The 22,744-nt window shown below is 35.3% G+C and overlaps 1 protein-coding gene across 1 annotated transcript in view; it reads left to right on the top strand.

Annotated features, from left to right (window-relative positions):
• LOC148953442 (uncharacterized) overlaps positions 1–22,744 on the top strand; it is a 98,987-nt gene that overhangs the window by 53,280 nt on the left and 22,963 nt on the right. The window contains exons 4-5 of the mRNA XM_089087684.1: positions 3,902–4,142; positions 21,643–21,858. Coding sequence (XP_088943810.1) covers positions 3,902–4,142; positions 21,643–21,858 — 457 coding nt within the window. The remainder of the gene's footprint in view (positions 1–3,901; positions 4,143–21,642; positions 21,859–22,744) is intronic.

The raw sequence follows: 22,744 nt of genomic DNA on the forward strand, positions 1-22,744 counted from the left end.
TTAGAAAAACTTCGTTTTCGAAAGTAATTCTTTCATGTTTTTTAGGGTTTAAGAATATTAACAATAAACCTTATAAAAAGATTTTTTCCAACTTAGGCAAAGAAAGTGGAGAAGCTAAAATGATTTTTTGCTAAAATAGGGCTTTAAATATTGGCTCAACTCTTCATCTCTTCTTTTACTAATTAAATAAAAAAAACAAGTTTTTTTTTAACCGAAAGTAAGGAACGACGTTAAAACTTAAAACGAACAGAAATTATTCCGTATATGAAACGGGCTGTCCCCTCCTCAACGCCTCGCTCTTTACGCTAAAGTTTGACTATCTCACAAGTCTATTTTTTTTAAACAATGAAAAACTTTAGCGTAAAGAGTGAGGCATTGAGGAGGGGACAGCCCCTTTCATATACGGAATAATTTCTGTTCGTTTTAAGTTTTAACGTCATTCCTTACATTCAGCTAAAAAAAAAACTTGTTTTTTTTTTTAATTTTTGAACATTTTTGAATAAATGCAGGTTTTGATCTTGGCTCACCGGACATGAATAATTAAAACAAAATTTGCATATTAATTTACTTTTATTTAGTTAAATGGCTTTCTCAAAACTTGTTTAATTTTATTTACGAACGTTTTTTTAGTAATAAATATACGTAACTTACGAATTAACTTACGTAACGAACTTCTATATTCATATATTTTCAATACGTTTATTAGGGGGTTCGCCCCCTAGTTAAAACCTTGCTCTTTAAGAAAAAAGTTCGAAGTTTGTTCCAATTCTTTAAAAATGACCGCTTAATCACAAAGGTCGTTAATTAAAATAAATAGCTCTTATGAAAGTACTAAAGAATTTGTTGGCTTAAAGAGCGAGGTATTGACTACGGGGTGAACCCAATCATATATGTAATATTTTCTTCTCGTTTAAAGTGTCGATGTTGCTGCTGTTGCAGTTGAAAAACTTGTTTTTTATATTTAATTTCTGATCTTTTCTTAAATAATGGTCCCCTTCATAGCAATGTCCCTTCCCCCATGAAAACTTCCTTAAGGGAAATATCCTCCCACACAACCACCGACCCACTCCCCCTCCCCCACTACCAAGAAAAATCTCCCCTGAAAACGTCTGTATACTTTTAATTCTTTTGATGTATCCAATTCATTTTGATATATAATCCAATTCTTTTGATGTATCTATTTGTATCAAAATACCGTTTTCAAGAGTTTCGGTTACCATTGAGCCGGGTCCCAATAACCAATACTATATGTTAACATTGGGTAAAGTTCATAACTTTCAGCCCTCCCCCCGAGAACTTCGGGGGATTAAGTCATCCTAAAAGACATGCTTATAACATTTTCGAGCATGCTGAACAAAATGGTTTTCTCAAAATTTTGATCAAGTGACTTTGGGAAAAAATGAGCGTGGGAGGGGGCCTAGTTGCCCTCGATTTTTTGGTCATTCAAAAAGGGCACTAGAACTTTTAATTTCCATTCCAATGATCCCTCCCACGATATTTTAGGAACACTGGGTAGATACGATCACCCCTGGGAAAAACAAACAAACAAATAAACCGCACCCGTGATCTTTCTTCTGGCAAAAAATACAAAATTCCAATTATAGTAGGGTGCTCTCATACGCGGAATATGATGGTGTGATTTTCATTAAGGTTCTATAGCTTTTAGGGGGTCTTTCCCCCTTTTTTCGAAAATCAGAAAAATTTTCTCACGCGCCTAACTTTTGAAGGGTAGGATTAAACTTGATGAAACTTATATATTTGAAATCAACATTAACATCTGATTCTTTTGATGTATCTATTTCTATCAAAATACCGTTTTTTAAAGTTTCGGTTACCATTGAGCCGGGTCGCTCCTTACTTACAGTTCGTTACCACGAACTGTTTCATTATTAGCAGCAACCGCAATTAGCTGCAATGTCAAATGTCAAACGACTTACATGTCAAATGAAAACAAAAAAGTGCATATTGATGAATATGAAACGGGTTTTCTAGTAGACACTACATCAATTTTATACGATTTTCGGGTTCAGCTCATCATTTTGCGTCAGAATAGGTGCCTTCTGATAGCTTGGTGAAAAAACGGTTACAACGATGAGAAGGGTAAAATCACATATTGGTGATTATGAAACTTCTTTCTTGCACATTGTACATCAAATTTACTTTCATTTTCAGGCTCAGCTCTTCATTTTATTGAATAAAAAAAATAAGTTTTTTTAACTGAAAGTAAGGAGCAACATTAAAACTTAAAACGAACAGAAATTATTCCGTATATGAAAGGGGCTGACCCCTCCTCAACGTCTCGCTCTTTACGCTAAAGTTTTTTTATTGTTTTAAAAAATAGAGTTGTGAGAAATAGTCTAACTTTAGCGTAAAGAGCGAGGCGTTGAGGAGGGGACAGCCCCTTTCATATACGGAATAATTTCTGTTCGTCTTAAGTTTTGATGTTGCTCCTTCCTTTCAGTTGAAAAACTTGTTTATTTTTTTATTTAATTTCTGATCATTTTTTTAAATAATGCTGGGAAGTCCGGCGCCCCGTCATAGCGACGTCCCTTCCCACACGAAAAATTCCTCCATGACCCCTCCCCCCTTCCCCAGTACCAGAAAAAAAATCCCCCTTGAAAACGTCTGCATACTTCCAATAACCAATACTATCTGTAAACATTGGGTAAAGTTCATAACTTTCAGCCCCCCTCCTGGGGACTTTGGGGGATTAGGTCATCCTAAAAGACATATTTATTATATTTTCAACCATGCCGAACAAAATGGTTATTTCAAAATTTTTATCGGGTGACTTTGGGAAAAAATGAGCGTGGGAGGGGGCCTAGTTGCCCTCCATTTTTTGTCACTTAAAAGCACTAGAAATTTGCATTTCCTTTAAAATGAGCCCTCCCACGATATTCTAGGACCAATGGGTCGATACGATCACCCCTGGGAAAAAATAACAAACTATAAAAAACAACAAAAAACAAGTAAACACGCATCCGTGATCCTTCTGCTGGCAAACAATACAAAATTCCACATTTTTGCAGATAGGAGCTTGAAACCTCTATGGTAGGGTTCTCTGATACGCTGAATCTGATGGTGTGATTTTCATGAAGGTTCTATAGCTTTTAGGGCGTTTTTCTCCTTTTTTCGAAAATCAGCCAAATTTTCTGAGGCGCGTAATTTTTGATGGGTAGAACTAAACTTGATGAAACTTATAGTCATTTATGGTAGTTTTACGCTTGGAGAACTATTTTGCTATTTTCATACCTTGTGTTTATTGTGGCTCTTTTCTGTTCTCCGAGAAACTTCTTTTGTGGGAAAAGGTTTCTTTCTAATTAATATGACTAAAAATTAAAATTTAAAATAGTTATTTCAATTGAGAAACAGTAAAATTACAAATAAAATTAAAACCTGATAATACTCCCTAATTGAATTTCAGTATGATATTAAGAATAAAAACTACATGCCTAGTGTGGAAAAAACATTATCCATCCCTATTGTTCCATTCTTCTTGCTATAGCTTGAGAATGTGTTTTATTTTTGAAATTGCCATAAGAATATAATATGTGATTGATTTAAAAATGGAATTTATAGCTGAGGTATTTGAAGGTAAATTGTAAAATAAAACTTATAGTTTTTTACACTCAATAATGTTTTTATTTATGCATTATTTATACTTTAATGACATTTGACCTTAAATAAGGACCAGTTTTCCCCTTCCCTTATATATTATGTAATTTTTGCTTGTTTATATTTTTACTATTATTAGTTTTGTTTGGCATTTGACATGTATATACTTTTTATAACTTTTATAATCAAAAGAATGAACGAAAAAAAGTCCAAGAACTATTCAGTCTAGTTTCTTTTGGAATAACATTAAATTTTATGGAACGTCATAGCTTTGGTTTAATTATAGCTAAAGGGACTATTTCCTGATGCAACGATTCATGTTATTAATTTATGGAGGAAAGAAGAGAGCCTTTCATTTCTTGAGCAGTCACCAACAAAAACCGTAATAGTTGAAGCTCGTTTATCTCAATCAAGGCTGTCCAAGCTAGCAATAAAGCAGACTTTCAAAATTTCTTGTTCAAGTACCTGCAAAACCGAAATGTTTTCATTAGTTTCTCCTGATGAAAATGTTGAAATTGATTCCTTGGGTAAGCAGCACTTTTTAATATCTTTAGTGTGTTTCAGCTTTGTTCTATATTAATTCTTCCATTCTGAACTCAAAATTTTTTTGCTCCAGGTAAGTTAATCAAGGATGGGGAATGAAGACAAAACTTAAATTTGATTCAAAAATGGTGGGGAGGTTTTTTTTTTACCTAGCCTTTGTTTATTTTGTTGGGAATTTGTAAGGAAAGTCAAGAAAGCGAAAAGTTAGGATATTCATAGCAGAAATACTTATTTCAATGCAGTAACTTTATATTTTTGAGTAAATTCCTTTAAGAAAAAGTGAAAATTGGCTCTTCAATTCAGAAATTTTCTAGTTTTGGTGCAGCTACGGCACTTAACTAAAGGTTTATGCAAGATACTCTGGAATAGACACAGATTAAGTTTTCCTATGCAAGCATAAAATTACTGAATATCTTAGAGATGGGGAAATGGATAGAATTATGGTGAATGTACTACGTTGATTTAGCTGAGAAGCACATATTCCGTGCATATTATTTGTTCCAATCTATTTTGACAGGCAAGAGGTGGATATTAGAAACTTAAAAAAGGATTCATATAAAAAATGAATTTCTAGTTGCTTTTTTAATGATGGAAAGTTATTGGAGGGCCCTAGTTAAGGGTGATATCCCTTCAGAACCACCATTTTCAGATGATCCTATTTCTTAACAAGGAAAAAATTACAATAAATACGTTTGAGGGAAATGGCACGATACAGACAAGTTCCCGAAAAAAGCCCTAAATTATGAAAAATGTGTGACTGTTCACAGCTATTGGTCATAGAGGAGAAACATAAATATGTTTGAGGTTGTTGCTCTCATCAGTCTGAAAATAATGACCATCTTTCATTGAGCCAAGGGGACCTCAAAGTCTGTGCACGGAGGGCACTGGGACTTTTTATTATAAGGAGTCTGAATCAAATAAGCTTTTCATAGGTGTGAAACTTAAACAAATTAGTCCCTGGGAAAAAGACATCAAATCCTTAAAAATAGGTCTTGGTGCTGAAGACAGTGGTCCGTCACTCAGCCCAAAAAAGAAAAGAAGGAAAAAAAACCTCCAAACTTTGCCAATAGGCTCTCTTCAGAAACATAAGGCCTTAAAGAAAGCATATTCTAAAAAAGCAAAATAAAAGTACTACTTTGCCTGGAAATTGGGTCAGACAAATAGAAAAAAATATATCTTACTTCATCAAAATTCTTGAAACTTGTTTCTGTACTTCTGTTTGTCAAAAGTTGACATCTATAATTCTGGTTGCATAACTCTCAGCAAATCTTTTTCACTGATGGCTTGAGATCACAGAACGGACCCGATGTATTAATTGATGATCAACTGTAAACTACTATCCTTTTGTTATTGGGCCAAAGCTACACCATATAAAAAGAAGTTCCCTGCTGAAAAAAGCATATTGGTTCACTTGGATAGCTCGGAGCAGTTTTGTTTTGGAATCACTAACATTAGAGCCAAAATTTTGGGTACCAAAACCTAGACTTTCCTGTCAAGCTGAACCTTATCTCTTTCGTTCTGTAGGTAACCATATGGTAACCGTTCCTTCCACGTACATAGTGTCTTTTGTAGTTACGATACTGCTTTCAAACTTAAGACCGTCTGCCAGCACAAGTTCAGCCCTTCGTGTTGCGATACCTTTTACTCTCCTAGATGGCACCGTAAGTTGTCAGTTGATCAGTGAACAGAGTAGCTTTTTGTCTTGCCTAAAAAGGGAAAATAAGCTGATTTTGACAGCGATGATGAAAACAATACAGGGGAGTTTTTCTAGTTTTTATTATCTTGTTTTATTCCTTAAAGTCTCTACTTTTAGCTTGTATTTATAAGAATCGTATTTAGTTTTTTCTTCGTCCCCCATTTCTGTGAATTTTTAACTGTTACCATAGAGTAACCTTAGGTTTTGAGACGGGTATTTTTTGAAGATGCTTCTTTTATACTATTTTTTTGGCTGGTTTGTTGCGCTCTAGATTCTTTCTTTTACTTCATTTTTTTTATTCAATTCAATTCAATTTATAAAATACTACAATAAATACATAAATACACTTAAGCGCTAGAGGTCCCAAGAAGCAGAGCTTGTAGAGGGCCTCATATCAATCACAAAATCCACACAAAGCAAATCAGGGAAGGAAGTAAAATACAAAAATATCTCAAAAATATAAACACAATGCGAGAAAAATCAACAAATATTAAACAGCGGGGTTCGAATCTCATTCAACATAATAAGAGAGGAGCAAAGAAAAAAAAACATATAAAGTAAAGCGGAAAAAATCGATAAAGTAAAATGAATAAAGAAATAAAGGAATATAGAAAAAAAACGAAATTACTTCAAGCCTTAGAGAATATTTTTCTGCGAAGGGAAGAAGAGTTTTTGATAAGAGAAAGTTCACTGGGAATAGAGTTCCAAAGAACAATTGCTCTATAAATTGGTAACCTCTGAGCTGCTGAGGATACCCTTTTAGGCAACCGAAATTGGTGAACAGAGCTCCGAAGCAAAGTCTGGCACTTACGTGTTGATGCTAGATCAAAGTAGGATAAGATATTTGGAGGGAGCGAGAAATTGAAGGGTCGATGAGCTAGTTTTAGGTTCTTCTTCTTGATAATCCTCAGACCCTTGGTCTGATCACAATTTTCTCTTCCAGAGACAGCGAGCCTCTTTTGTTCCGCCGAAAACTCCAAACAAAGGAAAGAGGAAAAAAAAATGTTTTCAAGGAGAGGAGCAAACGTATAAGAGAGAAACTCACACAAAAGAAGGCTGCAGAGATGGTTCTGCTACCAGACAGTGAATCTGAGATGGAAATCATGTCTGATAATGACGACGATTCTGATCCATTATGGAACCTAACTTTCTGGTGAGAGCTTCCTATATGACACCCTATAGCCTGTTGAGCCGGTTGATGATCCGACAGAAGACTTACATCTCAGCATGTTGAACTGTGTCGAAATTTTTACGGATACAGATGACCAAGTTGATGGGGGAGAAGCCACTGCATTCCTCGCTACTGAAGCTCCATCGTCTCCCATCCAATCGACAAGCTCGTCACCTATTTCTTGTTCAACCGCCCCACCGCATCAAGGAAAAATCAAGATGCCACAAAAGAATACAAGTGGCTAAGAAAAGAGATTGAGCCCCTTGATATCACCTGGAAAGTTTCCCTCCCGAAAGTAACAGAAATTCAATTACCCATTGATTTATTCAGAACTTTCATCATGGATAGCATAGTTGCAGGATTAGTTGACCAATCCAATATGCAATCAACGAGGAAAACAAATGCTAGGATTACCCTAAGGCTGACACAGCAAGAGATGAGCTGGTTCCCTGGAGTACAGATGCTGATGAGTATTGTAAGGCTAGCAGCTATGAGGATGTGCTGGGAGCGCAATTTTCGATACACTCCAATCGCAGAGGATAGTGACGATAGCTTAGCAGTGCCATCTGATACAACTGGTCATGATAAGCTGCAAAAAATCATACCAATGTATTGCGAGCTCAAAGAAAATTTAGAAAGCATACTGCCTGAGGAGAGAAAAATTGTGGACAAACAGAGGATTCTTCTCAAGGGTCGGCTGAGTTTCAAACAGTACTTGAAAGACAAGCCATATTCATGGGGTGTAAAAGTGTTTACGAGAGCGATTGTGAATGGGATTGTCTATGACCTAGAAAACTACAGAGGAAAAGGCTCAGTTCCGGCTAGTCCTTTGGGGCTGGGTGTTGACCTTGTCTTACGACTGATCGACAATGGGCCACGGAGAATGAATATCCAGTTGTACTTCGACAATTTTTACACATTTTTAAACTTATTCATGACTTACACACCAATCATGGGATTGAATCATGTGGGACGATAAGGAGTAATCGTATGAAAAGTGAAATTTTGGAAAGTGACGCATCATTGAAAAAGAAAGGGCGTTGAAGATATGATTATAGGCTTGAGAGGCAGACGAAAGTCTCCATTGTGAAGTTGTTCAACCATAAACCAGTGCCTTTGGCCTCATCGTACTGTGCCGTAGCTCCAGTTGGGCAGTGTCAAAAGTGGAATGGAGATACTCGTAGCCTTGTCAAGGTAGATCTCCCATGTGTTGTCCGTGAGTAAAACAAGTCAATGGGTGGCGTAGACTTGTCTGATATGCTTCTGGAGCTCTACCGTAATAACATACGGTCCAAGAAATAGTACATGCAGATAGTCTATTGTTTTATTGAGTTAGCTGTGAACAATGCTTGGCCTCTACTTAGGCGAGAGTGCCAAGACCTGGGTAGACAGTGTATGTCCCTGATGTTCTTCAAGATGGATATTTGCAGATCCTTGATAGTGTCAGGAGTTGGTGATCAATAGTCCTCGGGCTGGTTGACCCTCTGTCAGTGCTCCTACGAAGCTAAAAACAAAAACTACAGAAGCAGGCATGCCGTCAGAATCGGTGCAATATGACACTCTGGCCATCCACCCAACACTGTCAAAAAGGGACGCTGCCGGTACGAAAAATATTCAAGGGGTACAACTAGCCAAATTCTCTGCTTTAAATGTAAGGTTCTGTTGTGTCTGAATGGAAACAGAAACTGTTTTCTTAACTTCCATACGAAGTGAAATGAATCTTTTTTATCCTAAGGTGACCGTATGGTAACCATTTCCATTTCAGTTTGTGAATGAAATAAATAATTGAAGTTGAAATTTCGTTGAAACTAAGCTTACGTTGATTATTATTGCAAGGTTTCAGAATTTTTAAAGCACCCCTTCAATGGTCAGGTATGAAAGGGTTATGTTTGTATGTATTTGGGTGAAAAGAATCTTAATATTACATACAAAATCTCCCAAATTTGTTTAAGAATAATGAATCAGCAGCCAAAGAGATTATAAAAGATTGTAGCGTTTTAGTTTATGGTCCCTTTCAAATTTAGAACTGTAATAAAATTTTACTTCGTAGTGTCCAAGAATTTTTGTTTTGGATTTTCTCAATCACGTGTAGGTTGCTCCATGAACTCCCGGGAATAATTCTTTGAATCATTGGTTCAGTTGTCATTTTTGTTCTTTTTTTTATCATTGCCATTATTCTGGACCAGCTGATAAAAAAAATCGCAAAGTTTCAAAAACTTTATATATATATACATTTTTATATATATGTATATATACATATATATTTAATTTTGTTCGCGCTGTCTATTTAATTTTGATCGCCCTAGTTCATCGTCCCTTCTGTTTTCTTTCGTTTATAATCCGTCTGTGTTTTCCTTTTGTTGTAGACGGGTTACAAATAAATAAAGACTTAATTAAAAACGGTGAAAGCCTTTCCTACCTCAAATCTAGGAAGTGGGAGTTTATAATCTTATCGTCGGTTGCTTACTTAATGAAATCAGCTGTATTTGCGTTAGCATTGTAATTGTTGCAATTTTATTTTAATCATGATTTAGTCTCTTTTCGTAGGAGTCCAATTTATGTAACGCTGGTTATTCTCAATCTTGGTGTTAACTTTTCTCTTGGTGATAATATATCTCGTATCTAACTAATAATTTAACAGTTTATTAATTATCCATTCTTTTAAGCATTTTGTTTTATTTAATGAAGTAAAAAAATCCGTGATTGAATAGTTTCCTTATTTCTGATATTTGTGCATATCGGAGCAAATGAATCATTTGTTGAGAGTCATCTGAATTCAAGACCAGCGGATGAAAGTGTCGTTTAGTTGTTTTACCGTATCTTGTGATATTTAGACTAGTTGATATGATTATCTACTGTATATTTTTTATTCACTAATGATTATTTGGTTTAATTTTTTACCAATTGCGACTTGATGCAACGACGATCATATTGCTTACGTTCGTTCAGTACTTGGGAGTTTAAACATTAAAATATGTTACGTACCTGCACTGCAGTGTATAATTGAGTATTTGTTTCTTGTCTTTGTAATTTGTTCGATGTGTTTTTTTTTGTTTTTTTTTGGTTTTTTCTTTTAAGTGATACTCCGTCTTTAATACCTTTTTTTTTGACGGGTAATAAATAAATAATAAATAATAATAAATATATATATATAAATATATATATATAAATATAAATATATATATATATATATATATATATATATATATATATATATATATATATATATATATATATATATATATATATATATATATATATATATATATATATATATATATATATATATATATATATATATATATATATATATATATATATATATATATATATATATATATATATATATATATATATATATATATATATATATATATATATATATATATATATATATATATATATATATATATATATATATATATATATATATATATATATATATATATATATATATATATATACATTCTTAGACCACACTGGCTATACATGACATACGAAACTCAGAGAAGAGAGAAAGTAACAAAATGAAAAATAAAATCAAAAAAGGGTGAAAAAACGAGGATTTTGTCAGCCAGCGAACCATGAAGAAGACAAAATATAAGCAAATATTTCGACAGGGACCTCCGCCAAGTCGTCCTCAGTGCTAAACAAAAAAAAAAAAAAAAAGAGAGAAAAAAAACGAGAATCTAACCTTTTGAAGTTTCCTGTACAAAGAGAGAATAAACACTGAATAAAAAACCAGGCAGGAATCAATGAAAATGAAATTTACCAAGATGATTGTGTAAGGATCTTTCGTCTTGCATTAATTTTGGCTGGTCTACAATTTCGGTTTTCATTAGACATGCAAATAGGTTCTTTTAAGTTTTTTCGGGTTAAAATATTGATTGAGTCCTTCAAGATTAAACTGTCGTAAATTGGGCTTAATGAAATATCTCCAGTATCTCTATTTATTGCTAAATTTTGGTTCATATATTTTTTTTATCTCAATTACCTCCTTAAAAGTTTGTGGTACGCCATTAACAGTGTACCACAAACTTTAAGGAGATAATTGAGATAAAAAATATATGAACCAAAATTTAGCAATAAATAGAGATACTGGAGATATTTCATTAAGCCCAATTTACGACAGTTTAATCTTGAAGGACTCAATCAATATTTTAACCCGAAAAACTTAAAAGAACCTATTTGCATATCTAATGAAAACCGAAATTGTAGACCAGCCAAAATTAATGCAAGACGAAAGATCCTTACACAATCATCTTGGTAAATTTTATTTTCATTGATTCCTGCCTGGTTTTTTATTCAGTGTCTATTCTGTCTTTGTACAGGAAACTTCGAAAGGTTAGATTCTCGTTTTTTTTTCTCTTTTTTTTTTTGTTTAGCACTGAGGACGACTTGGCGGAGGTCCCTGTCGAAATATTTGCTTATATTTTGTCTTCTTCATGGTTCGCTGGCTGACAAAATCCTCGTTTTTTCACCCTTTTTGATTTTATTTTTCATTTTGTTACTTTCTCTCTTCTCTGAGTTTCGTTTGATATATATATATATATATATATATATATATATATATATATATATATATATATATATATATATATATATATATATATATATATATATATATATATATATATATATATATATATATATATATATATATATATATATATATATATATATATATATATATATATATATATATATATATATATATATATATATATATATATATATAGTTTTGGGAGCCCCACGGCTTCGCCGCCGGGCCCCGGCATTCGGCTTGCGGCAGGCTTCTATATAGATTCTGACTGTCGCTTCTCTTCTAAACGCAGACAATTTGAGCCTTTTCTTGATGTCATGAAGTGCAAATGGACCTTAAATTAGAAGTGCCTTTGTAAATTACATTTTATTTTATCAGACCTTTAACTTTTGCCTCGGTTTCTCTTTTGTCATTATGAAACACATATCGCCGAATCTTTGTTTCTTTTAGTTAATCAAAAAAATTGTTTGCACAAAATAAGTTTTTCAAAAAAAAAGTAAAGAACTCCATTAAACCAAAAATGAACAAAAATAAAATCAAATAATATATCAAGCATACAAGTACCACAAATCAGTATTAATAAATAAATGAAACTCAAAACAAACAGAAGTTAAAATAAGTAAAACTCAAAACGAGAAGAAATTAATCTGAGTAGGTTTTTAAACCCTATGCTTTCTAAAAGCCATAATATAATCTGTAATTTACTGAAAAAAGTTAAAATGAATTTACTGAAAAAATATGCATTGTCAGTTTAATATACATGACTCTGATATTTATTCCTTAAAATCTTAATTAATTTTTGATTTCTGATAGTTATAAAAGTGAAAACATGTAAAAGAATTTTTTTCAGTAAAGTACAAATTATATTCTGGGTTTTAGAAAGCATAGGGTTTAAACCCTACTCAGATTAATTTCTGCTCGTTTTGTCTTTGACGTATTTTAATTTCTGTTTGTTTTGGGTTTCAAATATTTATTATTACTGATTTGTGGTAGTTGTATGCTTGATAGATTATTTGATTATATTTATGTTCATTTTTGGTTTAATGGAGTTCTTTACTTTTTTTTGAGGGCTGTGGGGTTTGTCATACTAAAAACATAATTTCCGGACCCTTCAACAACGTTCAAAAAAATTGCTATATCAAAATGTTGATCGGAAGTGTTTGAGGAAAGGATTGGTAGGGGGGGGCATTCGCCTTCCGATCGCTTTTGACCAATAATAAGGGCAATATCCCTCTCTAGCCCTCTTTTGAAGTATCTACGACAACGCTATCTATAAAAACCTTATATGCCCCTAGGGCATAACTTACAATCTTTGCCGTAAAAACCTTATATACCCTCAGGGCCTAACTTACAAACTTTGCCCTGGGGGATCTCGGGGGTTTGTCATCCTCAAATACATAATTTCCAGAACTTTCCACTATGTTGAAAAAATGGCTATCTCAAAACATTGATTGAATGTGTTTGGGGAAACGGTGGCCGTGAGATAGGGTTTAGTTGCTCTCCATTCACTTTCGACTATTAAAAAGGGCACTAGCCCTTTCAATTTCCAATCAAATGTGCCCTTTTTGAAGTTTCAACGGCATAAATTTCTACAAGAACCATATATCCCCCAGGGCATAACTTACAACCCTTGCCCTGAGGGTTGTGGTAGTGGGGGGATGTTATCCTCATATACCTAATTTCCAGAACTTTCAACTGCGATGAACAAAATGAATATCTCAAAATTTTGATTGGATCTGTTTAAGGAAATGGTGGGCGTGAGAGGGGGGTTAGTTGTTCTTCAATCACTTTCGACTATTAAAAAGGGCCCTAGCCCTTTCACCCTTTTTGAAGTTTCTACGAAAACTCCTTCTATAAAAACTTCATATTCCCCAAGGGCATAAATTGCCCTGGGGGCCAATCTGAGTAGGTTTCTAAACCCTTTGCTTTCTAAAAGTTAGAATATAATTTGTACTTTACTGAAAAAAAATTCAAAAGAATTTACTGAAAAAGAAAGTGCATTGTCGGTTTAATATAATAATAATAGTAACATTTATTCACCCACCATCTACAAAAACAGATTATAGTGGAGCACTACAAAAAGAAAAAAGATAAAGATAAAACACTCAGTGTAGTTCACAACACTCAAGTAAATGCAGGTGAGAAACGTCGTCTATCTAAATTAACTTTTAGCACTGAATTATTTCGAATGCTAGACCATTGTTTGGATGGCTCCTTAAGAACATGTTTTTCAAGGCGGGAATTCCTATATTGCTTGGGTATGTACAGTAAAAATTTTGCAAATTTATAGTAGCACTTTTTGATGTTTTCAGTGTCTCTCACTGACAGCATGTGGGATGCACCGGCAAGGTAGGTTATGTGTGGTGAGAAGACTGAACAATAAATCGAGGCAAGAGATTTCCTGGAGTAGCGTCCGTGATTCTGCATTAAAGACGTATAAGCACATTTAATGGCTTTAGTTGTTTGCTTAACAATTGCTTGTCTAGTTTCAATAATTGTTTCCGCAATCGTTATACCAAGATATCTCAGCTCCTATACTGTAGGGATATCATGATTTCCGACAGTGACAGAATCACTTTGCGGTGCATTAAAGGACAAAAATTCGCACTTATCAGTATTGATAGAAAGCCCAATAGATTGAAAATCACTTAAGAGTCAATTTAGGTTCTCTTGTAAGTCTGCTTTGGATCTACTGAGCAAAAGAACGTAATAAGCGTATGCCAAGTAAGATAGGTCAGTGCCATGCAATAGAAGAGAGGGCGAGATACGGCCCAGAATCTTGGAGATGGCATGTTTGAAAATAAGAGGACTTAGAACGCTGCCTTGCCTTACATCTCTTCTGATTTTTACAGGATCTGAAATTTTTCCTTTACACTTGGCCAACACAGTCGAATTTTCGTCCCTAAATTTCAGTGTACTTACTATGCTCGAGCTAACTCCATTGTGCAGTAGAGCATTCATTGATTGCATGTGATTGACGCTATCGAATGCTTTCGATATATCAATAGTGCACATATACAGAGGCGACTTTTTTCTTTCCGAGTCCATAAGTACGTTAGCCAGAAGGCGGTGAGCCTCTGGGCACCCTAGACCTTTCTGGAATCCAAGCTAATTGTCCCTAAAGTGTCCAGTATCAAGCTCAGAGAATATCACATTTTCAAACTCTTTGCTCAAGATGCACGAGACGGTTAGGGTCTATAAGATTTGCATTTGTTTGGATCTTTTCCTTTTTGGTGACAGATGAAATGAGCCCTTTCAGGAAAGAGTTTGGAACAAAATCCCTGGAGATGCACATCTGGAAGATAAGCTGAAGATGGAAATAGAAGCATTCAGGTAAGTGCTCGAGGTTTTTTATTGAAAGACCATTGCTGTCCATCCCGTTCTTTGCTTTGGAAAGTACTTTTTTGACAGCTAGCTTCTCAAGGGAAATGGGAACAACCCAATGCTGCCCTGAGAAACATGCAAGCCAGCTGGAAACTTCCATTCCATATTGATTGGTTATAATAAGATTCTCATCTCCGTACATTGAAGTATAGTAAGAGTGCCAATCATATAGTGTCAGAGAAGTACTAGATGGACGATTGTCTGGTCTGATTAGGCTTAGCCACGATTTTTTATCTCCAGTGAACTGTTGCCGGATAATTTGCTACCTCTTCATTTTAGCTTTATATTTGCGTTTTGTACTCCGTTTCAGCTCGAACACAGTCCCGCAGAGCGGTCGTCCACAAGCAATCCAAATGTTTAACCAGGCTTTTGCATGTTGTTTTGCCGACTGGAGTTCAGTGGATTCGGACCACATCTGTTTTTCTGTCTCAATTTTGGCTTGTCTTTTAGGAACCACTTTCGCTTCGGCAACTTTCAGAGTATGGATTACTTGATGGTAATAAGAGTTAAAATCAACCATGGATGAGACTTTGGAAGGGCCAGAGCAGAGTAGATGAAAAGGAACTTTGATGCAACTTAGGACCGAAGCATCTGTGGCAACGTAAAGGGGAATATTGCATTTCTCCCAATTTTAATTGTAGACCCACTTTCTGGAACAAGCGTAAATAGTGCTCTGTGTTGGCTGTATCTGAAACGAAAGTCTGGAATGGTCACTAATCGGATTATCAGTGCAAACTGTAACTGGAAGACTAGAAAAGGATGTGCATGAAAGTACATGGTCAATATTGGAGGTATGACCCCTAGTATAGGTGTACGTAAAATCCATAGACTTCGGCCAAATCTTAAAAGTAGTGGGGAGAAAATTAATAAAAATATCGGATAGAATATGGTCCTTGTATGGGTCACAGTTGAGGTCCCCGGCAATAAGCCACTTACACCCACGAAGCTCAAGAGACTCCAAATGTTGTCTTAGGACATCTGCTGATTTTGAGAACTTTGTCAGAGAGACAATATTGTTGTAATTAGTAGGCATGTATATGTTGATGAACTCAATTCCCTCAACAGAGACGCACAACAGACTACTGCTTCTAATTGTTGGCTTAGCCAAAAGTTCCTTCCTAGCGTATATTGCTAAGCCTCCAGATGGACACCATGCCGTAGATCTCGCTGGCTCTAAAAAGACATCGTGCGAGCGGGATCTGTTCAGAAAGTTTATATTTGTCCCAGAAAGCATATGCTCCTGGATAAATAGCACGTCATAAATTAGAAGGAAATCATCCATGTCTTTTTCTTTGTTCTGACAACCCTTGGTATTCAGACTGAATACTTTAAGATATCTACCCTTTGATTATTTTTTTGTTTCCCATAATATCGTTCAATTTTGGGCATCTTAGACTGAAGCAGACATGAGGTCCATTGCAAGAATTGCATTTGAGATCTCCGTTACAGGGTGTATCTTTGTTACTAGAGTGTGGTTCGGAACATCTTGCGCATCTTGGACTGTTTTTGCAGTTTTCAATAAAATCAACACCTTCGAGGGACCTCAATGCACGTATCTACCCGGAAAAAGTCGTATCCAAGCTTGATTACATTATACATTACATAGCTCATGGTCTGTCTATTTTTGAGTCAGTCTGATTGTTTTACTTCGTCCAAAACGAAAAGCTTTCTTGACGAGGCCTGGATTATGTTTGGCACTTTGCTAGCATCCACTTCTATAGGAAGTCCTCTTATTATGCCATAGGATTTTTCTTCCCTGAATTTGCATTTGATGCTGCTGTCACTTGGCAAATTTGCCAAAAGGACACTAGGTGCTTCAACGCAAAAAGCCTTAGCTTTTACAACATCGCTGAATTTAACTTGTAGTTTATTGTTTCTTAATTGCCTGACCTCCTGAATCCCATCTTTAGACTGAAGTTGACTAATTGTTTGTACTCTAGTCAGGGGATCCATTGACGGAGCGTTTTCTATAATTACAGTACAAGTTGGAGACTTGTTCTTCGCTAGGGCTGTAGCACCAACATCTGGGCAACGTTTTCAATTTAACACCCGTCGTATACTGCTTTATCACGGACACTGAGCTCTTCAGATCTCGAATTTCATCTAGCAGGATAGAGAAGTTGGTCTCGGGGACCTGTGGAAATTGAGATGGATGAGTGATGACGGAATGGAAGTGGGATATTATTCCTATCACATTCAGGTTGCAAATCTAATATTTCTGACGTTGCTGAGTCTTTTGTGCGGCTTTTTGTGGCTAAAGCTACTCTTTCAGGGAATGCTAGCTGAAGGAGTTTAAGTTTAGTGTCGCGTAATGCTGCTACATCAAAGAAGTCGTATGTCATTTTCGACAGCAACGTTAGATCCAACTTTTTGTTTGACTTGAGAAAGTTCAGGATTGGTTTGAGGTATAAAGACGTCTGTGCCATGTTGAGCACCGATAAGCAAGGGAAGCGTAGGTCCTCACTACCTATTCCCTGCAATTTGAGGGAGACTCCACTCCCCGCAGGTACGACGGCGCTTGCAACAAGTAACCTCCCCTCTCCTGCTTGCTTATTCGAGAAGATTGGAAAATTGGCAAAAATAGTCGTTAAAATTTTGGAATTGGGCTTTTCTTTTTTTCTGAAAATCTTACAGAGCAGGGGACGCGACAATTCCCGATTCAACTAACCCCCGCAATTTAAAATAGGTCCCTTCCGGCTTGTAAACAGGCTCTTGTGACGGGCAACTGTCCCTCTTCTGTCCGCTTAGTAGGAAAATGACCCTTTTTTGTGTTTGGCTTTTTTGTCTCAAATTTAGGCACACCGCAAAATATAGCACTGACGATGTTGTATCGGCAACGCTGCGTTGGCAGCCAGTTATTGACAGCGTCCCAATGATAATTCAAATCCTCTGGGATTTGAAGATAATAAAAGTCTGTTTACGGGGAAAAGGGAGATACTTCCGGGTGAATTTTATTTGAAAAGACACTTTAAGTGTTTACTAATTACTTATAATAAATGAAAGCTAGGAATAATGTCTTTACCTCACAATAGAGTCAATAATCCATTCTATTATATTCACGTAATATTAAATCCAAACAAAGCTATCCATAATTAGTCCATAACAATAAGGTCACTTTAGATTTTAATCCGTAGCAGAGTATTGTGAAACTCAGCAATTATTCAAGGTCACTGAATATATTAAAGTTCGAGGCACTGAATTAATACGATTTCGTAGCTGGTTTTAAAATTCACTAAATCCAAATAGATGCTATCACTCTGGAGACTAAATGGAAATGTCGATATTTATATATTGAAATCTTAATTGATTTTTGATTTCTTAAAGTTGTAAAAGTGAAACCATTTAAAAAAATTTTTTTCAGTAAAGTACAAATTATATTCTGGCTTTTAGAAAGCATAGGGTTTAGAACCCTACTCACATTAATTTCTGCTCGTTTTGAGTTTGACTTATTTTAATTTCTGTTTGTTTTGGGTTTCATTTATTTAGTAATACTGGTGATATTAATACTGAATGTGTTTGGGGAAATAGAGGGCGTTGGAGGGGAGGGGGGGGGATAGTTGCTCTCCATTCACTTTTGAATATTAAAAATAGCACTAGCCCTTTCAATTTCCAATCAAATGAACCCTTTTTGAAGTTTCTGAGCCGAAACTTTCTATAAAAACCATATATGCACCCTGGGCATAACTTACAACCCTTGCCCTGAGGATTGTGTGTGTGTGTTTGTGTTTGCGGGGGGGGGGGGTTGTAATCCTCAAAGACCGAATTTCCAGAACTTTCAACCACGTTGAACAAAATGAATATCTTAAAATTTTGATTGGGTTTGGGGAAATGGTGGGCTTTAGAGGGGGGTTAGTTGTTCTTCAATCACTTAGGACTATTCAAAAGGGCTCTAGCCCTTTCAATTTCCAATCGAATGAGCCCTTTTTGAAGTTTCTACGACATCTACCTCTATAAAATCTTCAGATGCCCCCCGGGTACAACTTAGAACCCTTGCCCTGAGGGCTGTGGGGGGATTTTCATCCTCAAAGACCTAATTTCCAGAACTTTCAACTACGTTGAAAAAATGGATATCTCAAAATTTTGATTGTGTATACTTGGGGAAATGGTGGGGGTGACAAGGGGGTTGGTTGCCCTCCAATTACTTCGACTATTAAAAAGGGTCCTAGCTATTTCATTTTCCAATCGAATAAGCCCTTTTTGAAGTTTCTACGACAACGCTTTTTATAAAAATCTTATATGCCCCCAGGGTATAACTTACAATCCTTGCTCTGAGGGCTGTGGGAGGGTTGTCATCCTTAAAGACCTAGTTTCCTAAAGTTTGAACTATGTTGAAAAAAATGGCTATCTCAAAGTTTTGATTGGATGTGTTTGGGGAAAGGTGGGCAGGAGAGGGGGTTAGTTGCCCTCCAATCACTTTCGACTGTTAAAAAGAGCACTAGCCCTTTGAATTTCCAATCGAATGATCCCTTTTTGACGTTTCTACGACAGTTTCCATATAAAACCATAGATGCCCCCAGGGCTAAACTTATAACCCTTGTCCTGAAGACTCTGGGAAGAGTTTCCTGCTCAAAGATACAATTTCCAAAACTTTGAACTATGTTGTACAAAATGGCCATCTCAAAATTTTGATTGGATTTGTTTAAGGAAATGTTGGGCGTTTAAGGGGGGTTAGTTTCCCTCCAATCACTTTCCATTATTAAAAAGAGCACTAAGCCCTTGAATGTCCAATCAATTGAGCTCTTTTTGAAGTTTCTACGACAACGCTTTATTTAAATATTTTATACACCCCCAGTGCATAGCTTACAACCCTTGCCCTGAGGGTTGTTGGGGAGTGTCCTCCTCAAAAACATATTTTCTATCTGGAAATCAACTACACTGAACAAAATGGCTATATAAAAATTTTGATTGGATGTGTTTGGGGAAATGGTGGGCGTGGAAGGTGTGTTAGTTGCCTTCCAATCACTTTCCACTATTACATAGGACACTAGCCATTCCAATCGAATGAGCCCTTCTTTAAGTTTTTACGACAGCTCCTTCGATATTGCCCTGTTCTGAAGAAATAAATAATACATTGTGCCAACATCGTTCTTTACTTAGGCAGCACGAAAGCGCTGCCTATGATTGTTCGGCTGGTGGGACATAAACTTATGTTTTTTCCAACGATTTATCTAGTCCAGGTTTTTGATTTTACAAGGTATGGAAGGCATTGACGACCACCTTTGTTTCTTTTCATTTGTTCAGGTGGTGGGACAAAACTTCTTCTTTCGCCTTGGCTTCTCTTTTGTTATTATGAAAGACATATTGCCAAACCTCTGTTTCTTTTAATTTTTCAGGTGGTGGGAAAAAACTTGTTTTTCTTCCAACGATTTATCCAGTCTCTATTTTTGATTTTCAAAGATATGGTAGGTATTGATGACCTTATCCATGTCAAATCCTAAACCAAATCATTATTGCTATCATTTTGAATTTGTTTGCTTCATTGCACCTCGGCTAATTTTTCGTCATTATGAAATACATATCGCCAAATTTTTTTTTTAACAAAGGTATGGTAGGCATTGATGACCTTATCCATGTCAAAATCCCAAACCCAATCATCATCGCTATCATTTTCAATTTTGACACGTTTTGATTCTCACTGTCCTGGTTGATTTTCATTGACTCGCTGCTCTTCATTTTCATTTTTGACTCCCTCACTTGTTCGGTGTCGTATGTCTTCTAAATGCGTGTGTCTTTACCCTTCATCTTCATTTTTAGCATGCTCTAATCGCCGTTTTCGCATATCTTCTAACCGCCTATGTCTTTGCTCTTCATTTTCATTTTTGATAGGGTTTTGGACATTGATTACTTTAGACATTTTGGCAGTGATATTTGCTTTACCTGTTTGTATTTGTGTTGTTGTAATTGGCTATTCAAGTTGTCGAAATTCATATCTTACCCCATTTGATAGTTCAGGTGTTGGTTCCAGAGAATCATCATTTATGGTAACTGCAACTGCAAATTTTCGTTTTTTGGGCCTTTCAACATACATTATATTATATAAATAACTGTTGTGTTGGAAATTCAACAATTTTATTTATGCTATGCATGATATCGTATGCCATACATGATACCATACATGATGTCATAAGAAATGCTGATATGATGTAATAATATAGTACACTACGGCATTTGCAAAAACCAAAATTAAGGCTTTTAGCGATTTTCCGCAGACTTTTGATCTATCTAGATCGTTTTTTATGCGAGAATATCCCAAGATGCCAATTTTCCCGAAAAAGTATTGAGTCGTTTTCGAGAAACAACATAAAAACATACATACATATATACATACATACACAATTATTACTCACATATAAAGATAGCATGTATATAATCTAATCCCCTATTTTAGAGTCCTGCAGCCACTTTGGAGAAGACATTATTTATATTTTGCTCATTGCTACTGTGCATAAATTGTATATGAGTTGATATCAAGTATATATAAAGTGGAACTAAGTAAAAAACCATTCCATACTCTGACTAATACCTTGAGGTGCGAGGATTAAGGATTAAAAGATTTGGATAAATAGTGTCGCCTGTTTTTTTTGCATACAGAACAGACCATGATGATATATTAATACTAACAGGAAGTTAAACTTGAAAAAAATTCTTATCAATCACCTCTCTACTATTGCTCAGTATCCTCAATTGTAGATAACGCAGAGTGCTCTGTTTGCGGTCAAGACCATATTTGTAATCCCCAAGCTTCCACCTTGTGTATATGTAAAGAGAATTCTACTCATTGCTCGGACCTGCCAATGCCACTCCATTTTCAAATGCTTAAAGCAACTGACCAAGATGATGAGTTTATGATGCCTGATACACTAAGCGATTTTGAAGGAAGTGAAGAACTAGAAAGGACCTTAAAAGGCAAGTTGTTTAATTTTCAAAAGCAGGCAATTTCATTTTACGCTTTAGCTGTTTTATTTGGTGAATGCTATTATTCGTTTTTCAAGTATATATACCTCAAGTATGACACAATTTCCTTTTTGGTCTTATGCTCAATATAAAAAAACTCCAGCGAGTAGTTTTCATTTACTATTTTAGTAAGACTCAGAAGGAGTAGCACTTCTCATAGTCAGAAGAACATCCATTTGTTAAAAATTAGGATTTTTTGGATTTTTACTTTTACTCGATAAAATTGAATGTTTATATGACAAAATTGAAATGGCCACAAGTGCCCTGCTTTAGAAAGAGCACAATATAGAAGTAGACTTTATATTATTCGTTCAAGAATACATTTCTCTCTGTATCATGTTTGTTCTACGGAAGTTTTCCTGCCCAGATAACAAATCTTTGAAATAGTTCTCTCTCCCATTTCTCTTTTGGCAAGTTTACATAGGAGGCCTATTAATACGGAATGTCAAGAATTTTATTTCAATGCACGAACAAAGAATATTAAGAAATATGTATTCTAATTTATAGATCTTTATTCACTTACTTCTCTTTTTGACCACCCAATTCCTTACATTTTAGAAAAACGCTTGAATATGGTATAAAAAACTGATATTGAAATAAACAGAACTACATTGCTTTGGTTTTCATAATTCAGAAATAGCAGAAAAATAACTATTCTAACATTAAACTATTTTTAAAGCCTAGGGTCAATTTTTTTCATGTGCAAACTGTTGGAGTTAAAAACTGTGCAAATAAAAAAAGTCCTATTTAGCGTCTTGGCTCTCGTTCAAAACTAACATTGTGTAAAGACAACTTTTAAAATGCTACAGTCAATATTCGATATCCCTTGCATGCTATT

The sequence above is a fragment of the Artemia sp. Qi Xiang Cuo genome, chromosome 4 (genome assembly GCF_049724085.1).
Source record: "Artemia sp. Qi Xiang Cuo chromosome 4, ASM4972408v1, whole genome shotgun sequence".
Lineage (NCBI taxonomy): Eukaryota > Metazoa > Arthropoda > Branchiopoda > Anostraca > Artemiidae > Artemia > Artemia sp. Qi Xiang Cuo.